The 23,075-nt window shown below is 41.5% G+C and overlaps 1 protein-coding gene across 10 annotated transcripts in view; it reads left to right on the forward strand.

Annotated features, from left to right (window-relative positions):
* The window catches only part of LOC140741337 (thyroid hormone receptor alpha), a 502,247-nt gene that overhangs the window by 319,859 nt on the left and 159,313 nt on the right, over positions 1 to 23,075 (forward strand). The window contains exon 2 of one of the 10 annotated variants that reach the window (XM_073071443.1): positions 18,801 to 18,875. The exons of the other annotated variants lie outside the window; for them this stretch is intronic. Coding sequence (XP_072927544.1) covers positions 18,850 to 18,875 — 26 coding nt within the window. The 5' untranslated portion in view covers positions 18,801 to 18,849. The remainder of the gene's footprint in view (positions 1 to 18,800; positions 18,876 to 23,075) is intronic. 10 annotated transcript variants of the gene reach the window in all.

Raw genomic sequence — 23,075 nt, forward strand, 5'->3', positions numbered from 1 at the left:
GCCTCTCATTATCTTGTACACCTCTATCAAGTCACCTCTCATCCTCCTTTGCCTCAAAGAGAAAAGCCCGAGCTCACTCAACCTATCCTCATCAGACGTACAATTGTGAATCGAGTCACTGTGCACACGAAATAGCACTGTGGTAGCTGAATGAGTTATAACTGCAGAAATTTGTTATCTTCAAACAAACTCACAAGTTTCTACAATCAGTACTGCAATAATGATTAATGTTAAGTGTTTCTTAGCGGTGTTGGTTGAGGGATTAATATTGGCCACGACAGCAAGCCAATAGGTGCACCACAAGACTGTGTGCTTAGCTCCCTGCTCTATTCGCTTTACACTAGTGACTGAGAAGCTAAGTATAGCTCCAATGCCATACTTAAGTTTAGCACTGCATCTGTAAGACAATGTTTTGGACTGTGGTCTGCATAAGAGTGTGCTCAGGAGTTAAATGTCTTTTTCTCTGGTGTGGTACCTGAATTCACAATTTTCTCACTCGAGACTGAAAACAACATCAGCTGAACTTGTTGAGTTGCTGCACGTTATATAAGATGCAAAGGTTTCTTCTTGTTGATGATGTTTCTGTTTACTGTCCCAATATAATGTGATTCTATGTCATATTTTGTTTAATATTGCACCTGCAGATGTAATTTAACTATAAAGCTGTTGCCATTGCTGAGATCTTTGTCAGTGGCTTTTCCTGCACCTTGTTTATTCCTGTGGTGTAATTAGTATTGTGTCAGTTATGGGCTGGAGGAGTAATTGGCCTTGTGTGATACAAGGGATGTAACGATCTGCTTTGTTGTTAAATTTGGTGTTACACATGGTAAATATAGCTTAATTACATTGTTGTCTTGATGCTCTTTTGGTGGTCCTGTAACCTATACCTTGCCCTGTGTTCTGTATATTTCTGCAGTTGCAATACATTCACCCACCACAGTGCCATCTCTTGCACACAATGACTCAAATCACAATTTAGTATGGGTGGAGTGTTCTCTCTGCATATGTAATGTTGGGCTGTGAATTTACCAGAGTCAGCTTTGGTAAGATTTTTTTTGTTTTGAGATACAATGCAGAGCAGACCCTACCGGCCCAACCTTCCAGCTGTGTTGCTTAGCAACCCACCTATTTAACACAGGACACGTTACAATGACCAATTAACCAACTAACCGGTACATCTTTGGGCTGTGGGAGGAAACCAGACCTCCCAGATGAAACCAACGCACATGGGGAAAACGCACAAACTTCTTACAGACGATGCTGGAATTGAACTGTGTACTCCGGAACACCCTGAGCTGTAATAGCATCGTGCTAACCACTATGGCGTCCCATTGAGACAGGATACTTGTGATCAATGCCTTGTATATATTACAACAATAAATTTATCTCACTTTGAGCTACAGATTTTTCAAAAGCACATAGTCATGAGCAAATCATGTCACTTTCTCAGATATTAAAAGCTTTTTCTTTCATACCTACTAGTTCCTTGCTTAGATAATTATTTTTTTTAAACTGGCATTTATTTGCTATTATCCTTGAGCCAAAATAAAAGTAACAATTATATCATTGGAGCCACTATGATGAGAGTACATACTGCTGAATCTAATCTATTAGAACACTAAACTGTGTATCTGCCAAATAAAGCTCATAGTCAAGCAGTCAAATATTTAGCTAATATTAGGACTGTATTTGCTTGTTTGCAGTTGAAGAAATATTGTTGGAAGGCTTTGGCTACAGTTTAATTGGCAAATAGCTGCAGAGGGGTTGATAGATATCGATTTTGCAAATCAGATATTGGGACAACTGAGCAGATAAATGGAAATAACAATAGATGTTTGTGAGGAGATATCACAACGTCATATGTCTGTAAATTTATCAGAAGAAATGCTGTTGCGTAAACAAGTACTTTTAACAAAAATGTATCTGTCTGGTTGACCTAATTTTCTCGAGGGATCAATGGTCTGTTAAAAAAATGGAAGCAGTAGTTACTATACTGATATCGCATGGCTTCAGGACCCTTCATTCAGCCTTGCCTCATTTGACTGCTTCCTCTCCCTGAATTAGAAAGTTGTGGGCCAGATCCTGTTATGGAGACAAGTTCAGAAATCCTCCCATGCAGTGCTGGAGGACTACATTGTCTGAAGTTATTTCCCTTCAACCATCAGGCTCCTGAACCAGCGTGGACATCTTCACTCACCACAACAATGAACTGATCACTGAACACAGCCTAAGGACTCACTTTCAAGGACCTTACAACTCATGTTCTCAGTATTATTTATTTCCTTTATTTTTGCACAGTTTGCCAGTCTTTGTGTGTAGTTTTTTTATTGTACTTCTTTGTTGTACTGTGAATGCCTGCAAGAAAATTAATCACAAGCTAGTATTTAGTGACATACTGTATACATTGATAATAAATTTCCTTTGAACTTTGAGGTGCTATAGATTATATGCTTTTATTTCCTCTGAGTAAATTAAATACTGGAGTGGAATAATATTCACAGGCAACAATAACATTCAGGAAAGTTATTTTCTTCTCCAGAATCCCCAATATTTTTTCAGAATAAATAATTGTTTCTTAATTTCACAAATATTGTTTATAAAACAGTGATTCACTCAACATTTTTATTTGTCCTTACTTATATTATTCTATTATTCAGTGCTATAAGTGATCAGGTGCATGTTTCTTTCTATTTGTTCATGGTCTGTGAACATTGATGATTGTCCATCAACCTATCAACCTCTACTTTAAATATAAGTTCACAGCAGTCTGTGGCAAAGAATTTCACAGATTCACCACTCTGCCAAAAAAAAATCCACCTTATCTCTGTTCTAAAGGAATGTCCTTCTATTCTGAGGTTGTGCCCTCTGATCCTAGACTTCCCCACTATAGGAAACATCCTCTCCACATCCACTCTGTTTATGCTTTCAATTTTCAATAGGTTTCAGTGAAATCCCCCCTTATCCTTTCAAATCTAAACTTCAACGAGTATAGGCCCAGAACCATCAAACACTCCTCATAAATTAACCCTTTAAATTCCCAGGATTATTCTTGAGAATCTCCTTTGGATCATTTCCAATGCCAGGACATCTTTTTGTAGATAAGAGGCCCAAAACAGCTCACCATACTCCAAGTGCATGTGACTACTTGTCTGTATATGGCCCATATCCTCTAATCCTTTCCTATCCATGTACTTGTCTAAGTACCTTTTTAATGTTTGTAATTTTTCCCTGAAAGTGACTGCACAGGTTGATAGGGTGGGTAAGAAGGCACATATGGTGGCATGCCTGTTCCTTAAGGTTGTTATAGCCAGGGGTGGTAATGGGAACAAGCTCCCACTACCTATTAAATGCTCTCAATGGTGTGCGTCTCCAATAGCCTCTGACAACCAAGTCCAGCTCCTGGCCTTCACGTGTGGCTTAGCTACTAAGCCCAGCAGAACTGCTTCTACTGAGAGGAGAAGGGGAAAAGGTGGATTACTGGTGCTTTAAAACCAGTCCCTTCGGGCAGATGGGACTTGTCAGCCGTGGTTAGCAGCTCATCTATGAGAAGGAAAACTCTGATCTCAAACCTCCGCTGCCTTGCGGCTATACCCACTCATGGGGAAGGCTTCAGAAGTAAACCCCGAGGGGAAAAATCCAGAGGCAAGTTCAATGTCGACTGGCAACTCCAGTAACACTGCTGGTACCAGACTGTATCAGTCTCTGTGTTCCTCAATTGCATGGAGAGAGGGAGCTTGCTACAGGGGCAACAGCTTGCCCTCCATATCGTACTGCCCTATCATACTGCCATATCTCCATATCGTACTGCCCTGGATTGTGTATCTAGACAGCTAGGACATAACATCCATGGTCAACTCTGACTGACGGAGGCCACAGACAGACTATTATTATATTTGGACAGTTTGTCTTCTTTTGCATGTTGGCTGTTTGACAGTCCTTCTGTGTAGTTTCTCATTGATTCAATTGGTTTTTTTGTTCCACTGTGAATGCCCACAATAAAATAAATCTCAGTATAGTATATGGTGACATGTACATACTTTGATAATAAATTCACTTTGAACTTTGAACCTCAGCCTGACTAATAAAACATTTGGATTTGAATGCACTGGTGGTAGAGTCAGATACATCAGGGACTTTTAAGAGACGTTTGGATAGGCACATTAATGTGAGGAAAATGGAAGGATATGGACATTGTGTAGGCAGAGGCAAATAGTTTAGTTGGCCATTTGATAATTAATTTAACTGGTCGGCACAACATTGTGGGCCGAATGGGCTGCTCCTGTGCGGTATTGTCTTATGTCCTACATAGGGTGGTGCACAGAGATACTTCAGGTGCGGGCTGGTTCTGTGCCTTGAAACCTGTTTGCAGTAACTGACAGTGCACCACTGCATTTGCCTGGCATATTAATGTGAAATGTGATTTTGTAATAATCCTTTGATTGATTAAAACCTTGCTGTACGGATGAGACTTCACCCACCTAATGAGGTCACTTTTTTTCTTTCATGTGGGCGCTGACCAGCGGCACAAAGTAGTGGAAGCGCTTGTATATGATTCAGTTGAATTTAGGTCAAGAGAGTGTTGTGATGTTCGCGGTATTTTACCCTGTCTGAAGCGGCATAAACCCCAAGTCAGTCAAATTCACCCTCGCCAATTTCACCCGACCTCTAGCGTGGAGAATATCGAGTCCTGCTCTCCATTTTTCTCCTCCACTCAGATCCCCGAACAGGGCCCCTCTCCGACATTCTTTCTGAACAGTAGAGTCAACACGGACAAAAAAAAATGAAAAGCTGCATTTGCTGGGAATCCGAATTCTGTGAATGAAGTAAACAATGAGAAAGGATCAAGTTCCGGGAATTGAATCAAAGTGACGTTTCAGCGTAGCAACGAACCAGTCGATGAAAATAAACTTGAAACATTTTGTCCCAGCTGTCAGCTTGCTTCTGTGCATGAGGGAATTATCAGCAGCCACAACAATCAATTAATGACATTGATGCTACTAATAACTAATTAAGAACAGCTTTATCACTGGAAAATAAACAGAAGTTCATTGTATTGGAAACCCGTTGTTTATTCTCTCCCGATTGGCTAAAGAATTCCTCGGGGTCTTTCACAGCAGCCTCAGCCCTGCCCATAATGAACAGAGGCGAATGTGACTCTAGGTACAGCTACCACTCATTCTCAATGTAAAGTGAAGCAGGAGTGCACAAATTCCTGCTTCATTTTGATGCACACATACGGTCAGCAATATCAACTTTAGCGACGGGCAGTACAAAACAGGCATACCTCTTCCCACCATGGGTAGTATTTACATAAGGCGCTGGCTCAAGAAGGCAACATCCATCATCAGAGATCCCCACCATCCGGGCCATGCTGTCTTCTTGTTGACGATCGGCGGGAGATACAGAAGCCTGAAGTCTTGCACCACCAGGTTCCAGAACAATTGCTTCCCTTAAGCGGGTTCTGGAACAAGCCGGCAAAACCATAATCTCTACAGTTTAGCAACACTGGTCATATTGCATAAAAAATACTTTTGTTGTGTGTATTGTTTGAATTTCCAGCATCTGCTGATTTCCTCGTGTTTGTCGAATTGTCGGGTATATGATTAGTTTTTGTTGTACTTCCCGTTTGTGTTGTTCAATGAAAAGCCTAGAGAGCCATATCCCAATTGAAAACCAACAATGCCTTGGGAGCTATCAGTATTTCTGTAGAACATAGAACATTACAGGTCCTTCAGCCCACAATGGCGATGCAATCTTTTAACCAACTCTAAGATCAAACTAAGCTTTCCCTCCCACATAGCCTTCCATTTTTCTTTCATCTATGTGCCTATCCAGGAGTTTCTTAAATATCCTAAATGAATCTGCCTCTACCGCCATTCTTGGTAGTTTGTTCCATGCACCTAAAAAAAATCCTGCCTCTGACTTACCTCCTGCACTTCCCTCCAATCACCCTTAAATTATGTCCTAGCACAAAACTCATGGTCTACCAGGTAGATCCCTGCTCTCATGTATCCTTCTTTGAAGATTAGCTTTTATTTATCACATGTAGATTGAAACATCAAGCATACAGTGAAATGCATTGTTTGCATCAATGACCAACATAGTCCAAGATGTGCTGGGCAGGGGGGCGGGGGGGCGCAGCTGCAACTGATGTCATGGTTTTGACTCCAACATTGCATGCCCACAACTTACTAACCTTAATCCATATGTAGGAGGAAACTGGAGCATCCAAAGGAAATCCACACACACGGGGATAACAAACAAACTCCTACAGACAGCAGCGGGAATTGAACCTCGATAGTACAGTTGGCAATGCAAATCATTATGCTACTGTGCTGCCCCATCTGAAGCTTGGACTAACGAAAGCAGGCACCTCAAGGCACAGGAAAGGTACCCCCAGCAACAGCTCCTTTGCATCCAATAAATCCAAACAACATCCATGCTCTCTTACCATAAGACATAGGATCAGAATTAGGCCATTTGGCCCATCCATTCTGCTTTCATCATGGCTGATACATTTCCCTCTTAACCTCCTCATTCTCCTGCCTTCTCCCCATAACCTTTCACACCCTGACTAATCAAAAACCTATCAATCTGCACCTTAGATGCACCCAGTGACTTGGCCTCCACAGCTGGTTGTGGCAATGAATTCCACAGATTTACCACCCTCTGGCTAAAGAAATTCCTCCTCATCTCTGTTCTAAATTGACATCCCTCAGTTTTGAGGTCACCCTCTGGTCCTAGACTCCTCCACCAAAGGAAACATCTTCACATGAGCTCCCCCCTCATTCTTCTAAGTTCCTGTGAGTACAGGCCCAGAGCCTTCAAACACTGTTCATATGATAATCTTTTAATTCCTGGAATAATTCTCGTGAATCTCTTCTGGACCTTCTCCAATATCAGCACATCCTTTCTTAAATAAGGGGCCCAAAACTGCTCACAATACTCCAAGTGAGGCCTCAGCAGTACCTTATGCAGCCTCAGCATTACATACTCGCTTTTATATTCTAATCCTCCTGAAACAGATGTTAACATTCCATTTACCTTCCTCACCATATATTCAACCTGCAAATTAACCTTTAGGGAATCCTGCACGAGGACTCCCAAATCCCTTTGCACCTCTGATTTTTGAATTTTCTCCCTGTTTAGGAAATAGTCTAGGCTTTTATTCCTGCTACCAAAGTGCATGATCATACACTTACTGACAGTGTATTCCATCTGCTACCTTTTTGCCCATTTTCCTAATCTATCTAAGTCCTTCTGCAGCCTCTCTGCTTCTTCATCACTACCCACCTCTCCACCTATCTTTGGATTACCTGCAAGCTTTCATAATCAAAATCATTGTCATACAGGCCAATGTTGTAGTATTGCAGCCTTAGCTACACCCAATCAATTTCATTGGACAGGCCACACCATTTCTATGTACAACACCAGACTTCTGACATGAATAGTCTTTTTCGAACACTTGTAGGTGAAGAGATTACTAGACCAACAGAAAAAAAAAGATTCAAGGACATTCTCAAAGTCTTTATGGAAAATGAAACATCCCCACTGACTCTTAGAAATCATTGTTGATGACCACTTAGACCAAATAAAGGGCATTGAGGACCTGGTGTCCATGGATTGCGAGCACATGAAAGCCCAATATGAATGACTGAAAGAGTGCACTTCTTCATAAACTGCCTGCCCACCTACTTCATCGGGAACCCTCTGCCCTATCTGTTGAAGAATCTGTGATTCACATATTTGGCTCATCAACCACTTCAGAAACCAAAAGCCTGAGTCAAAACAAGTCGACTTTGATCCTGGTGTTCTGTCTAAAGAGACACCTAAGGGGTCCCATTATCTTGCTCTTTCCCTGCGGTCCTACAGGTATTTAGATTATAATACCATAAAATATAGGAGCAGAATTGGACCATTTGGGCCTTTGAGTCTGCTCAACCATTCAATCATGGCTGATTTACTGTCCCTCTTAACCACGTTCTTCTGCCTTCTCCCCGTAACCTTTGACACCTTTATTAATCAAGAATCTATCAACCTTAGCCTCCAAAGCCATGTGTGGTAATGAATTCCACAGATTTGCCACCCTCTGGTTAAAGATATTCCTCCTCATCTCTGTTCTAAAGGGACATCCTAATTCTGAGGCTGTGTCCTCTGGTCCTAGACTTTCCCCCTACAGGAAACATCACTCTCTTCCCTTTCAAGAACTTTTCAAATTCCTTTTTGAAAGTTCCCATTGAATCTAACTTGTCTCTTGGTAGTGTTTTCTAGAACAACCCCCTAATTAAAGAGGAATTCCTTGTGTTTATCTGGTTCTGCCACCTTCATTTTAAATCTGTGTTCATTGGTTACGAACTTTCTTGCAAAACCCGTCACTATTATGAACACTTTAATCAAATCTCCTCTAAGCTTTCTTTGTTCTAAAGAGAAATAATGGGTCATTACCTACTCTGCCCAATGAAAGCACAAACAATTGTGGGCATGATTGAAGATTGGTGATCTAAAATCCAGTCACAAGGTATGGCTGATTTTCTGATGCACACTTTTGCCAAGTTATTCACTGGGAAACACGTTTGTAAATTTCCAGCCCATCTCTCTTCGCCATGTACAACAGAGAAGTTTTGATATTTCCATTCATTATGGAAGACAGAAACATAACACAAATATAATAAGCTTTCATTATTGCCGGCAGTAATTCCTGAGTGGGGACTCTTAAGGTGAGGTGCTGCAGCTAAATGGGCTGCCACTTGAGGGGTCCCAGAGATTGACCTGGGATCATTCCTTCCCTCCCATTTTCTCCTCTCCCCATGCTGCCCTTCATATCAAAAGACACAGCATTAGCTTCCACATGGCTGCTGTTCAGTTTTATTTTGAGAAGTGGTTGCATGGTATTAGAAAGTCACATGAGGTAGAGGGTTACCACGTTTAGAGTTGGAACACATAAGTGTGCTTGTGATGCAGAAGTACTGCTAAACTTGTGCAATATGTATTGATGAGACACTGCAGAATCACATGCACCACATTTTTACTATTAATATCTCTTTTTTTTTTAAAGCCCTGGTAAATAGAGAGTACCTTCATTGCAATCTTCACATGATGGTGTCTGCAATCACTCCTGTAATGTAAACATTCAAGACTGAATCATGCCATTGTCAAAACAATATTGAAAATGCTGTTCTTCCTGTAGCACAGAATCTCAAATCTTGTGCAGCATTTCCTCCTTTTGTTGTTTCTTTGTTTAGGAAGGGTAATAGGGACTAACCAGGAAACTATTGGCCATTGATCCTTACATCAGTGAAGGTTCTTCGGGATAGGACTTAGACACCTGGAAAAGTTTAGACGGATATGGGCCTAGTGCTGAGAAATGGCATTAGCTTGAATATACGTGTACTCAATGGGCACTTTGATGTACACCTGAACACCTGCTTATTAATGCAAATCAGCCAATCATGTGGCAGCAATTCAATGCATAAAAGCATGTAGACATGGTCAAGAGGTCCATTTGTTGTTCAGATCAAACATCAGAATGGGCAAGAAATGTGATCTAGTTATTTTGAATATGGAATGATTGTTGGTGCCAGATGGGGTGATTGAGTATCTCAGAAACTGCTGATATACTGGGATTTTCATGCACAAAAGTCTCTAGAGTTTATAGGGAACAGTGTGAAAAATTTTAAAAAACATCTAATGAGTGGCAGTTCTGTGGGTGAAAATGCCTTCTTAAGAGAGAGGTCAGAGGAGAATGGTCAGACTGGTTCAAGCTGACAAGAAGGCGACAGTAACTCAAATGAACACGCATTGCAACAGTGGTGTGCAGAAGAGCATCTCTGAGTGCATAGCACATCTTATCTTGAAGTGGATGGGCTACAGCCACAGAAGACCACACCAGATTCCACTCTTTTACCTAATAAAGTGGCCACTGAGTGTATATCTTGGTAAACAGGGCCTTTTCAGATACTGTACAACTCTGTAACTCTGACTCTAAATAGTAAATACTGACTGGCTGTTCAACCATGTAAAGCATCCATCAGATCTGAAGAAGCAAGTTCCAACACTTCCATGACTGCAACTGACTAGCAGAGGGTATGTCCAACCTTAGGAACTCCCTAACCTCAGCTAGTGTTGCGTCAACCAGCTGAGATGTTGGAAGCACCACAAAACTTCAACTGTGAAGAATTGTACTATTTTTCTATTTAAGTATTATAATTAAATGTGCCATGGTAGGAACCTGCCATTCTATGAGAGCAATATCTTGTATTGGTACTGTTATTGGATTTGGTTCATCAATACACTGAAAGGTTTATTTTGTGTGCCATTCAGACAGATTATTCTATATGTAAGTATGTCAAAATAGTTAAAAAGGAATACAGAATGCAGAAGATAGTGTTACAGTTACATAGTGCAGTGCTGCTATATAAATAAAGTGCAAGGGCCACATCAGGCTAAGCTGGGAGATCTAGAGTTCACCTTGTAGTGTATGAAAGTCTAATGCTGTACAGCAGAATAGAAGTTGTTCTTGACCCTGGTTGTATGTGCTATCAAGCTTTTGTATCTTCTGCCTTATGGGAGAGGAGGAGAGAGAGGGAATGTAAAGTGTGTCAAACAGTGTCAAGTTCATAAGACAGTTTATGTCTTCGAGCTCGGAAACTTATTTCAGACTAAACATAAGAGTAACATAAAAGGACATAGTCTCGAACTGTTAGATGCAAATTGTGCTTGAGTAATACCAATAAATTTTCTATAATGGCAGCAAACTGAAGGCATTTCAGTTATAAGGGGAGACTGGAGGGGCTGCATTTTAGAGTAAGAATAATTGAGATGATACTAGAGTTGTATGGATCTGGATGGGGTAAATGGAGGCTATTCCCATTAATGATAGTTCATGGATCAGAGGGCACAGATTCAAAGTGATTGGTGAAAGATCCAAGAGTGATGAGAGAATAACAGTGTAGCATTTACGGCCAAATATCAACAAAATTAAATTCTAATGTGGCAAACATTAGAATTTATTTTTGTAGACATTTGGCCGTAAACATACACATACACTATTAATGTTAGGGTGTAAATATGTGCATGCATGCACACCAGCAGTCATGGCCCTGTGCCTCCACCTGTACTGTACTGCCTGTTACATCGAGTGTGCTGCCTGATAATGTTGTGGGTGTAGATTCATTTGAGAGTTTCAAAGTAGAATTGGATAAATATTTGCAGAATTTAAAAAGAAAGTCATGGGGGCACAAGGAAAGATTGCATTGCTGAACCAAAAACTGACACAGAATCAAAGGGTAGAATGGTCTGTTGCTAAAGTTTCTGTAGCTGACTCCCCCAATGGAAAGTTGACATCAATTAATATATAAAGCAAAGGTGAAAAGTTGGTGGCTAACTGTACCCTTTACAGACCTGATTTACACCGCTGGTAATTGAGTGGATTGAGCTTCACACAAACCAATGGACCTTTATTTACCTTCCCTTCCTTGTTGCTTGTTCATCTGAAGTTTATGGTTGTGGCAGGTTGCAAGAATTGCAGGTCACTGTTCCTGAACAGGAGCATCAGAAATGAAATAGAGGCCAAATGGGCTCCTGATTCACTCATCTGCTCATCAATCCATATTTGTACTAATTGCAGCTCAACATTTCTGAAATTTCAGAGAAAATTTTATGACCACAATATGTTTTTGAGTTTCTGCATCAATTATGGAGCCACTAAACTGTCTATTTTAAAATGGAGGAAAGGTTTACAACAACCAAGCTAAACGTTCGTCCATCTTAAACCTTAATTTCAGTGCATTTGTTCCCATCTTACCCAGTCGCTTGGCTTAATTTCAAACATTTTATAATGCCCTACTGCACATTTTAGAATACACATTTTATAATACACTACTTCTTTCTGATAGCACTGAACTGTCGTCATTGAAAAACAGCATTCATCATATTTGCTTTTGGCTCTATTAGAATCCTCATTCCAAGAATTAAGCTATCAGTGTGTTCCAACAAGCAACCCATTCATTCCCCCATCAGGGAGAGGAGAACCTTATTTCATCTATCTGAACTTCATTTGCACCCAGGCTTAGTACAGTCTAAAGCAGTGAAAGATCTTCCGATTAGCGTGAATTGAATTTGAATTTACATCCACAGAAGGCAGGATATTGTCTGAAAAGGTTTTTGGAAGTGGTTCAAATGAGACTGCCTAAAGTGAAAAGGCAGTGTGCTGTGTCCCAGTGTGTTGGGTTTGGGTTTTTGTTCCAAAGTTCAATTGACACTCCTGTAAACCAGTAAGTTTATTCACAAGCTGTCAGATCACCTGCCAATGTAGGAACTGTCTTTTGAAAGGAAGTGTAGCATGTTTTCTGTTCATCATCTAACAGCCTTGTTAAAGATTCATTTGCACTAGTGTTCTGTAATTTTAACAGAGCTTAAACCCTGAATTATAGTAACAGAAAGGAGTTGCCACTTCATTATGACACAGTCAGAAGCCATCAAGTTTAATCCAGCTCCCAAAAGCACAATTTCCTTGTTTCCCTGTAATCTTGCAACATGCCCATCAAGTCCCTTGGCACTTACTAAGAGGTCATTTACAGTAGCCTGTTAACCTATCAACATATCGTTGGGATGTGGGGAGTAAACTGAAGCACCTAATGGAAACCAGGACTGTCAAGGGGAGTATGTGCAAATTCTCCATTGACGGTTCCTGGATCAGCACTGAACTCAGGTCTATCAAGCTATGAGGCAACAGTGTAATTTTGGCATCATTGTTGGATCTGATATTGATCCAGAGGTTCTTTAGAAGTCAAGAATAAGGCATTAAAATTGGTGGTTACAGCCATTGTATTAAGTGTTACAAGAACAAAGAGCAAACATCGAGAGAAAGGACAAAGGAAAAGAAGTTGTGGTCACCTCATACTCAGACTAGAAATGACAGCATCTTCCAGTGTTAACAATTAACCTAAAAATAGCCAGATTGAAGTGGTGTGACACCTGCTGCAGAAAAGCTGAGAAGCTTCTAGAAATACAGAATCAGCTGTGCTACAATTATGAGAAAATTTACTGAACAATTGTATGTATATAGGTGATTATAACAATTATAAGCAGGCATAAAAACATTAAACTACAGGGAAAATACAAGAAAAGTAATGATTCTACACCCTCATCTAACATTACTAAGTCACGTTCACTCTCTCTCTCTCTCTCTCTCTCTCTCGCTCTCTCTCTCTCTCTCTCTCTCTCTCTCTCTCTCTCTCTCTCTCTCTCTCCTCCCTCCCCCCACCCCCCCCAGATAAACAGTAATTTCTGAGCCTAGTCACATTTGGAAACATTGAACTTGGAATTGTTAGGAATACTTTATAAGAAGGGAACAATTGACCTAACTCATTTGTAGCTTCCTGGTACACTTCACATCTCTCACTTGAAATGTGGTTTGAAGCCTCACTCTGGCGCATAAACCAGGCTAGTTTTCCAATGCACCTGTCTAGTGCACCATCCCTTGGATAAAGTATAAGAGAGAGAGGTTCCATTTAGCTTTAAAATTCTTCCAGGCATTAATTTACTGAAGATTCTTTCCAATAACCTGGCCAAAATTCTTCCTTCTGCTGCCATTAAATGCTTACAAACACATTATAACTTTGAACCTGATAGCATGAACATCAATTTCTCTTAACCTCTGGTGATTTTCCCCCTTCCCTTCATCTCTCTTTTTTCATTCTGTCTCCCCTTCTTTTATACACACCTGCCCATCACCTCTTTCTGGTTACCATCCTTCTTCCATTTTGTCCATCTTCACTCTCCTCTCCTATTAGATTTCTTCTTCTTCAACCCTTTACCTCTTCAACCTATCACCTTCTAGCTTCTTATTTTATCTCCCTTCCCTCACCCACCCACTTGCCCCTTCACCTAGTCTCATTTATCACCTGCCAAATTGTACTCCTTCCACTCCCCTCCCCCCACCTTCTTATTCTGTTTTCAGCCTCTTCCTTTCCAGTCCTGTTGAAGGGTCCCAGCCCAAAATATTGACTGTTTATTCCTGTTTCCTCTTCTCACCTTGGTGAGAAGGTGAGAAGGGGAATGGAGTGACTGTTTATAAACAGTACGTTTCAGTTGTTTCACTGACTGTAAAATGACTGTAAAAAGGCCTTTTCTTCAACTGGAGATGTCTGCCCTGGGTGTTTTTCCACATATCTGTTTATATACTCCTTTTCAAAGCCATAAATTAATTTCCGTCTAAATCTCTTTCTCACAGATGTATTTAAGAACACAGATTATGTTACTTATCTGTTTTCAATGCAGCAACGGTTATCTATGAACTTGACCAATTAGGATGAGTTTTTTTTTCAGAGGCTAAAAATTTCTGAACTGAGACTCAAGGTGATTGGAAGTGCAGTGATGTGAGAGACTAATGTGGGGTGTCAATTGCTGAGATTTGGTACATGCATTACGAATATTCATTCAGCGTATGTTATCTACCTTTGTACAGGATTGCTGTTTAACATACAGTAGTTCTGCACAAACCAAGGTTGAGGCTGTGGCCTGTTCCAGCTGCTCTGGGCTCCATGTCTATGGACACACTTTTGTTCCGAATGCCATTTCCTTACTTTTACTGTTTGCACAAGTTTTTTTTTCTCTCCGCACACTGGGTGTTTGACGGCCTTTTCTTTATGAGTTCTTTTGGGTTTCTTTGTTTTGTGGCTGCCTATAAGGAGATGAATCTCAAGGTTGTATATGGTATACATACTTCGATAATAAATGTACTTTGAACTTTCTTCCCACTCTGAATCTGATTTCTGATTTGCAATACTTAGGTAGAGAAATTTCACCCCTACTGACACTATTAAAACTGCAAGCTCCTTCAAGTGAGTCTGTCTCTTAGATCCCTGAAGCTGGAGATTAAAAGGGAATACATAAAGACCCTGCTCAAACATCACAAGATGAATACTAAAATAAAAAAACCTCATAGTGTAATTGCAAGTGACTATGCAGTACTGTCGAAGCCAGAGTTCTGCTTGTGTTGCATTGGTAACCAAGGCTCACCAGTCCAGGTGCTGAGGCATTCACTGCTCCCCTCCTCCCTCCTCCCCCCTCCAGTTCAACACATGGATGAACAACACAGGCCACCACTAACTACATCCCCTCCTTGCCCTGCACCTCCCATCCACACCCCCACATACCAACTGCTATCATCCCGATCTTCACCTCCCCCAGTCCCCACCTTTCACCAACTCTCCAGTCATTATGGACTCACCTTCACTACTGAGCAGGTGAGAAGGGGAAACAGACACAGCAAAGCATTAGGACCGCATGGAGTGAACCCCTGGGTCCTGAAGGAGTGTGCTGAGCAGCTGTGTGGAGTTCTCCAGCATGTTTTCAGTCTGAGTCTTAGTCTGGAAAGTGTGGAAAACATCATGTGTGGTCCCAGTACACAAGACGGGCCAACTGAAAGTCTTGAGTGAGTTCCGTCCAGTGGCCCTGACCTCACTCATCATGAAGACCCCAGAGAGGCTGGTCCTGGCTCAATTCTGGCCCCTGATCAGATTAGTCCTTGATTCACTGCAGTATGCCTTCATTGGAGTCGATGATGCACTCATCTACCTGCTGAGCAGAGCCTACTCCCATTTGGATAAGCAGGGTAGCACTGTGAGAATCATGTTTTTTGATTTCTCAAGTGCCTTCAATACAACACAGGCCTCATTGCTGGGAGTAAAGCTCCGTTCAACGCAGGTTGGCACTTCCATTGTATCCTGGATAATGGACTTCCTGACTGTCAGACCACAGTTTGTGCAGCTTCAGAGCTGTGTGTCAGACATGGCTATAAGCAGCACTGGGACCCCACAGGGGACTGTACTGGTTCCCTTCCTGTTTACCCTGTATACCTCAGACTTTAGATACAACACTGAGTCATGTCATCTGCAGAAATTCTCTGATGACTCAGCAATCGTTGGGTGTATAAAGGGAGGATGGGAGGATGAATACAGGGCCCTGGTGGAGGACTTTGTCAAATGGTGCAAGCTGAATCATCTGCAGCTCAACATCAGTAAGACAAAGGAGATGGTGATGGACTTGAGGAAGACCAAGCCTGCACTGCTCCCTGTTACTATTGATGGTGAGGACACAGATGTGATGAGGACCTACAAGTACCTGGGGGTGCACCTGGATGACAGACTTGAGTGGAGCACCAACACAGAGGCTGTGTACAAGAAGGGCCAGAGTCGCCTCTACTTCCTGAGGAGACTGAGATCCTTTGGAGTGTGCAGGCCTCTCCTTCACATGTTCTAACAGTCTGTTGTTGCCAGTACAGTCTTCTATGTGGTGGTGTGCTGGGGCAATGGCATCAACACGGGTGATGCCAACAGGCTCAATAAACTGATTAGAAAGGCTGGTTCTGTTATAGGAGTCAAACTGGACACACTGGAGGCTGTGGTAGAACAAAGGACCCTACGGAAAATCCTGGCAATTCTGCACAATGTTTCTCACCCTCTGCATCCCACCCTGGCTGAACAGCGGAACACTTTTAGTAATAGACTAAGACAACCGCGCTGCTCCAAAGAGCGTTATATGAGGTCATTCTTACTCTCGGCCATTAGACTCTATAGCGAGTCAACCTATAGCCAGGGAAGTGATGGCCCCCTCCTGTTAGACTGTTTGAGGAAACTTATTTTTTCTTCTTTCTTACTTCTCTTCTAATAATTTGTATATTTGTAGATCTGTGCACTTCTAATGCTACTATGACACAGTAATTTCCTTTGGGATCAATAAAGTATCTATCTATTAGACTGTACTAATATCAGGGTAACGTGTTTCTAGCATGAAGCTCTGCATGGTGAGAGGACAGACTTGGAAATTAAATCGTCACTCACCGTAGTGTGCCAGTCATTTGGGGACAAAGCCATAAAGTGACATGTCCCAAAATTACCCATTATATTTTGTATAATTTATGTTTAGGTGAATGTTGTGCATCTGATACTATGTCCCTGTGATGCTGCTGTAAGTTTTTTATGGCACCTTTGCATAAATGTACTTGTACAAATGACAATAAACTTGACTTTGACTTATAAATATTAAGCTAAGACAAAGGGAGCTTTCTGCATTTACAGAATTTCCAATGGACAGCTTATAAATAAGGTTCACCCATCTTAATGTCATTATATTGTTAGGTACAGGATTCCTTTCAACAATAAAACATAGTCCATAATCAGTTCAACATATTTTATCTCCTCAGGGAGATGAGTAACCAAAGAGTTAAATTAGCCTTCACAAAGTGAACACTCCAAAATAACTTCCCAAGGGATGCCAATGAAAATTTATTGTAATAGCTTAAGTGATTGAGTTCTTTGTGCTGGCATCCAGGTGGCTGCAGAAGGACAGGTACCATTACATTCATAAGCTATAAATGGCATGCTAACCAGATTCTTGAAAAGAAGACAAAGTTTATGGCTTTCCTTCCTTCCTTCCTGGTTTCTTAGTCAGATATCAGTGCACTTCATTTATTGGGCGCTTTCCTAAACTTTACTCCACTCATCAGCTAAAGAGTAGAAAATAAATTTCTTTAGAATTCTGGTCTCACTGCAATTTTACAACTTTGTCCTCACATCATCTTAAACTGAATAATGTACCGGTAGCTTATCCATCTCTGAAAAGCAGAAATACTGGGAATGCTCAGCAGGGCAGGCAGCCTGTGTGAAGGGAGAGACAGAGTAAACGTTTCAGATCGATGAGCATTTCATCTCATGACAGATTATCAATTTGTCAGACCTGCCGAGTACAGGTGTTCCCCCCACTTCCCTTACAAAAGTAGAGCGTTCCTATGAAACCTTTCTTAAGCCGAAATGGCATAAAGCAAAGAACCATTAATTTATATGGATAAAATATTCATAAAAGCAAAAATCCTCTTTGTAATGTGAAAACAGGTTACTAATGTAGGTCTTTTGTAAAAGTGAAGTAGTGTAAAGCGAACATTCGTAAAGCGGGGGACGCCTGTATTTTCAGCACTTTCAGTTTCTGTAGGATTTTCAGCATCTGCAGCTTTTTTTGGCTTTTGTATCCTTATTGTCAATGGCTTCTCACACCACGAAGAACCATTGCGATCAATGTTCTTCCCTTAGCCGAGAGCAAGTTCAATGTGGTGACCTACCTTTGGACCTTAACAGTATTGGCCTGCTTTCCTACTCATTCTGAAAATCCCCTAATGCGCTCACAAACTTTTAACTGAGTTTATAAACACACACACACACACACACACACACACACACACACACACACACACACACACACACACACACACACACACACACACACACACACACACACACACACACACACACACACACACACACACACACACACACACACACCACCACCACCACCACCACCACCACCACCACCACCTCCCCCCCCCCCCCCCGCCATTGAGAACATCTTCAAGAGGTGGTGCCTCAAGAAGGCAGTATCCCTCTTTAATGACCCTCCCCATCCAGGACATTCCCTCTTCACATTACTACCATCAGGGAGGCAATATTAAAAATCCACACTCAATAATTTAAGAATAGCTTCTTCCTCCATAGTATTTCCGAAAGGTCTATGAACATGACCTTGTTATTCATCTTTTGCGTTATTTATTTCTATATGTAACTTAAAGTAATTTTTATTTCTTGCACTGTACAGCTGCCACAAAACAACAAATTTCATGATGTACGTCAGTAATTATAAATCAGATTCTAATTCTGATATGTACTCATGTACACCGATGTATATTCACAGAATGTGCATATCTTTTATTTATCATAATATATGCCAGTTATCTTTTTCTTAAACAGCCCCTTAAAATCAAGACTGGCTTGATCCCTCCCTAGTTCTGATTCTGAAATGAGATCAAAAGACAGAAGTAAAGAGTAAGTGGGTAATTTTGTTTACATTTTGAAGTTAAGTGTTCTATCACTTGTATGTACAGTATTTCCCCTACAAATTGCATTATCCACAATAGTAATGAAAATCAGCCCTGTAAATTATCCTGCCATAATTACAGAGGCAACACTACACTAACCACAGGAGAATGTTGGGGACTACATGTTAATTAAATATTTGTATTAGTCTAAGAAATGCTCATTATTGCCAGGACTTGAACACCTGAGTTATAAGGAAATGTTAAATCGGTTAGGACTTTATCCCTGGAGCTCAGGAGAATAAGGAGAGAGCTAAAGGTATGCAAAATTATGAGAGGTATAGATAGGGTAAATACACACAAGATTTTTCCTGTGAGGTTGGGTGAGACTGGAGCTGGAGGTCATAGAAAAAAAGTGAAATATTTAAGGGGAACCTGAAGGGGAACTTCTTCACTCAGAGGGTGGTGAGAGTGTGGAACGAGCTGCCAGTGGAAGTGGTGGATGTGCGTTCGATTGCAACACTTAAGAAAAGTTGGATGAGTACTTGGATGGGAGGGGCATGGAGGGCAATGGTGCTGGAGCAGGTAGGTGGGACTAGACAGAAAAAAAACAGATCAGCATAGACTAGATGGGCTGAAGGGCCTGTTTCTGTGCTGTTGTGCGCTATGTCTCTAAATATGCACATGGACGTTGCCAATGAAAACCTTTACATAAAATGTATGCAAACATAGGAATCCTATATACAAGCGGACACTTGTAAAGGTGTAATTAAGAATTTCTTGTTGTGTGATTCTTTATCAAAAGGACATTTGCATCAAAGGATCAGGAAAAACACGTGAGTCATTATTCATATTGATCAGATAAATCAAATTTCATTTTCATTAGATGGTATTTTTGGATTTTCCCTGTGAATTTAGGTAAAAAAAAACTCCCAAAAATATCTCAAAAGAGCTTTACCTTCATAATCTCCCCACAGACTTAATTCTTCCTTTCCTTTCTGAACTCGATTTGCATTTTATTTTTCTCTATTGCTATTTTCCATGCTGGGAAATTGCAGCAGAATTCACTATCTAGTATCTTGTGCTGGAAATTGGAGACTTTAGCTAGAACCAATTCTCCAGTCTTCCAGCACAGTAGCATAATGATTAGCATAACCTGAGTTCAGTTCCTTCCGCTGTCTGTAAGGAGACCACATGGGTTTCCTCCAGATACTCTGGTTTCCTCCCACAAGGATGTATATGGTTAGTAGGTTTATTGGTCACGTGTGTAATTGGTCAACACAGTCTCATTAAGCCCATTACCATGATGTGTATTTAAATAAATAAAAAGGTTCATAGAAACATAGAAAGCCTATAGCACAATACAGGCCCTCTGGCCCACAAAGCTGTGCCAAACATGTGCTTACCTTAGAAATTACCTAGGGTTGCCCATAGCCCTCTATTTTTCTTAGCTCCACATACCTATCCTTAAAAGACCCTATCGTTTCCGCCTCCACCACCATCACCAGCAGCCCATTCCACGCTCTCACCACTCTCTGCGTAAAAAACTTACCCCTGACACCTCCTCTGTACCTACTTCCAAGCACCTTAAAACTGTGCCCCCTCATGCTAGCCATTTCAGCCCTGGGGAAAAGCCTCTGACTATCCACACAATCAATGCCTCTCATCATCTTGTACACCTATATCAGGTCACCTCTCATCCTCTGTCACTCCAAGAAGAAAAGGCCAAGTTCACTCAACCTATTCTCATAAGGCATGCTCCCCAAACCAGGCAGCATCCTTGTAAATCTCCTCTACACCCTTTCTATAGTTTCCACGTCCTTCCTATAGTGAGGCTACCAGAACTGAGCACAGTACTCCAAGTGGGGTCTGACCAGGGTCCTATATAGCTGCAACATTACCTCTCGGCTCTTAAATTCAATCCCACGATTGATGAAGGCCAATACACCGTATGCCTTCTTAACCACAGAGTCAACCTGCGCAGCTGCTTTGAGCGTCCTATGGACTCGGACCCCAAGATCCCTCTGATCCTCCACACTGCCAAGAGTCTTACAATTAATACTATATTCTGCCATCATATTTGACCTACCAAAATGAACCACCTTACACTTATCTGGGTTAAACTCCATCTGCCGCTTCTCAGCCCAGTTTTGCATCCTATCAATGTCCCGCTGTAACCTTTGACAGCCCTCCACACTATCCACAACACCTCCAACCTTTGTGTCATCAGCAAACTTACTAATCCATCCCTTCACTTCCTCATCCAGGTCATTTATAAAAATCATGTAGAGAAGGGGTTCCAGGACAGATCCCTGAGGCACCGCACTGGTCACCGACCTCCATGCAGAATATGACCCGTCTACAACCACTCTTTGCCTTCTGTGTGCAAGCCAGTTCTGGATCCAAAAAGCAATGTCCCCTTGGATCAAAGCAGCCCACGATTGGAACCTCCCAGATTCATTCTGTCCACGCCAGTTCAGAGTGGCTGCAGTATTTTCACCATCTATAAAATCCACTGCATTCGCAGAGTGCCAGCAGTGGCAGAATCCAGCCTGCACTGGCAGCACTTCCCAGATCCACAGTTTGCATCAGCTAGAAGCACATGACAACATCACCACATGCAGATTTCCCTCTAAGTCAGATGGTATTCTGACTTGGAAATAAATTGCCAGGCCTTCACTGTATCTATAATCCTGGGACTCCCTGCCTAAAGGCACTGTGCAAGTACTTTCACAGGAAGGATGGCATCGGTTCAGACTTCCTGCCAACTGTCTCAAGGACATTTAGGGATGGGCAGTAAACACTGCTATTACTAGAAAGTAAATTAAATCAAATGACAATCCCTACAAAGACACTTGTTGGAAATTGTATATTATGTCAGCATAACACATAAAAATTCATTTATTGGCTATTCTATGTCAAGGCAACAAAATAATATGTCGGATTTACAATATTTTGATCGCTGAACTCATTATGACAAGCACAGATATTACCTTAGCTTAGTTGAAGTCTTAAAAGTTTGTGAATCCAAAAAGGAATTTTAAATTTCTCTGACCAATAATCCATCTTCCTTAGCTGTTAACTAATCAATCAAAGAAGATGATAAAACTTAAAGCAACATACACAAAATGCTGGAGGAATTCAGCAGGTCAGGCACCATCTGTGGAAATTATCTGTTTATTCATTCCCATAGATGCTGCCTGGCCTGCTGCGTTCCTCCAGCATTTTGTGTTGTGCTGCTTTGGATTTGCAGCATCTGCAGGTTTTCCCGTGTTTATGAGATGATAAAACTTTCCTCTTTTCTTACAATTGGCATTGGTTTATGATTGTCACATGTACCAAGGTACAGTGAAAAACTTGTCTTGCAAACTGTTTGTACAGATCAGATTGTTACACAGTGCAAAGGTGAAGGTTGATAGGGACATGCCAAATTTCTTTCGCTCCTGAGGAAGTAGATGACATTTCTTGGTGCAATGTCTACGTGGTTGGAACAGGGCAGGCTATTGGTACATTTATTCCTGAGAACTTGAAGCTCTCAACACTCTCAACCTCAGCACCATTGATGTAGACAAGAACACCCCTTCCTGAAGTCAATGACCAGCTCTTTTGTTTTGCTGACAGTGAGGGAAAGGTTGTTGTCATGACATTGTGTCACTAGGCTCTCTGTCTCCTTCCTGCTCTCGGACTCATCGTTATTTGAGATACAGCTTATCACAGTGGTATCGTCTGCAAACTTGCAGGTGGAGATGGAGCAGAACCTGGCCAGGTAGTCGTGAGTGTACAGAGAGTAGAGTAAGGGGCTGAGGACACAACCTTGTGGAGAACCGGTGTTTAGAATATTCGTGGCAGAGATGTTGCTGCCTATCCTTACTAATTGCAGTCTGTTAGTCAGGAAGTCGAGGAGCCAGTTGTAGAGGGAGGGATTGACTTCCAGGGTCTGGGATTTGGTGATGAGTTTGCGTGGAATTATAGTATTGAAGGCAGAGCAATAGTGAAGAAACAATAGTCTTATATAAGTGTCTTTACTGTCCAGATAATCTAAATTTGAGTGTAGGACCGTGGACGTGGCATTTGCCATAGACGTGTTACAGTGGTAAGTAAGTTGCAGTGGGTTGAGGGTTGAGGTTGTCTGGGAGGCTGGAGTCAGTGCGTGCCATGGCTAGCCTCCCGAAGCACTTCATGATGGTAGATGTCAGAGTCACTGGGCAGT

This window comes from Hemitrygon akajei, chromosome 18, assembly GCF_048418815.1.
Source record: "Hemitrygon akajei chromosome 18, sHemAka1.3, whole genome shotgun sequence".
Taxonomy (NCBI): Eukaryota; Metazoa; Chordata; class Chondrichthyes; order Myliobatiformes; family Dasyatidae; genus Hemitrygon; species Hemitrygon akajei.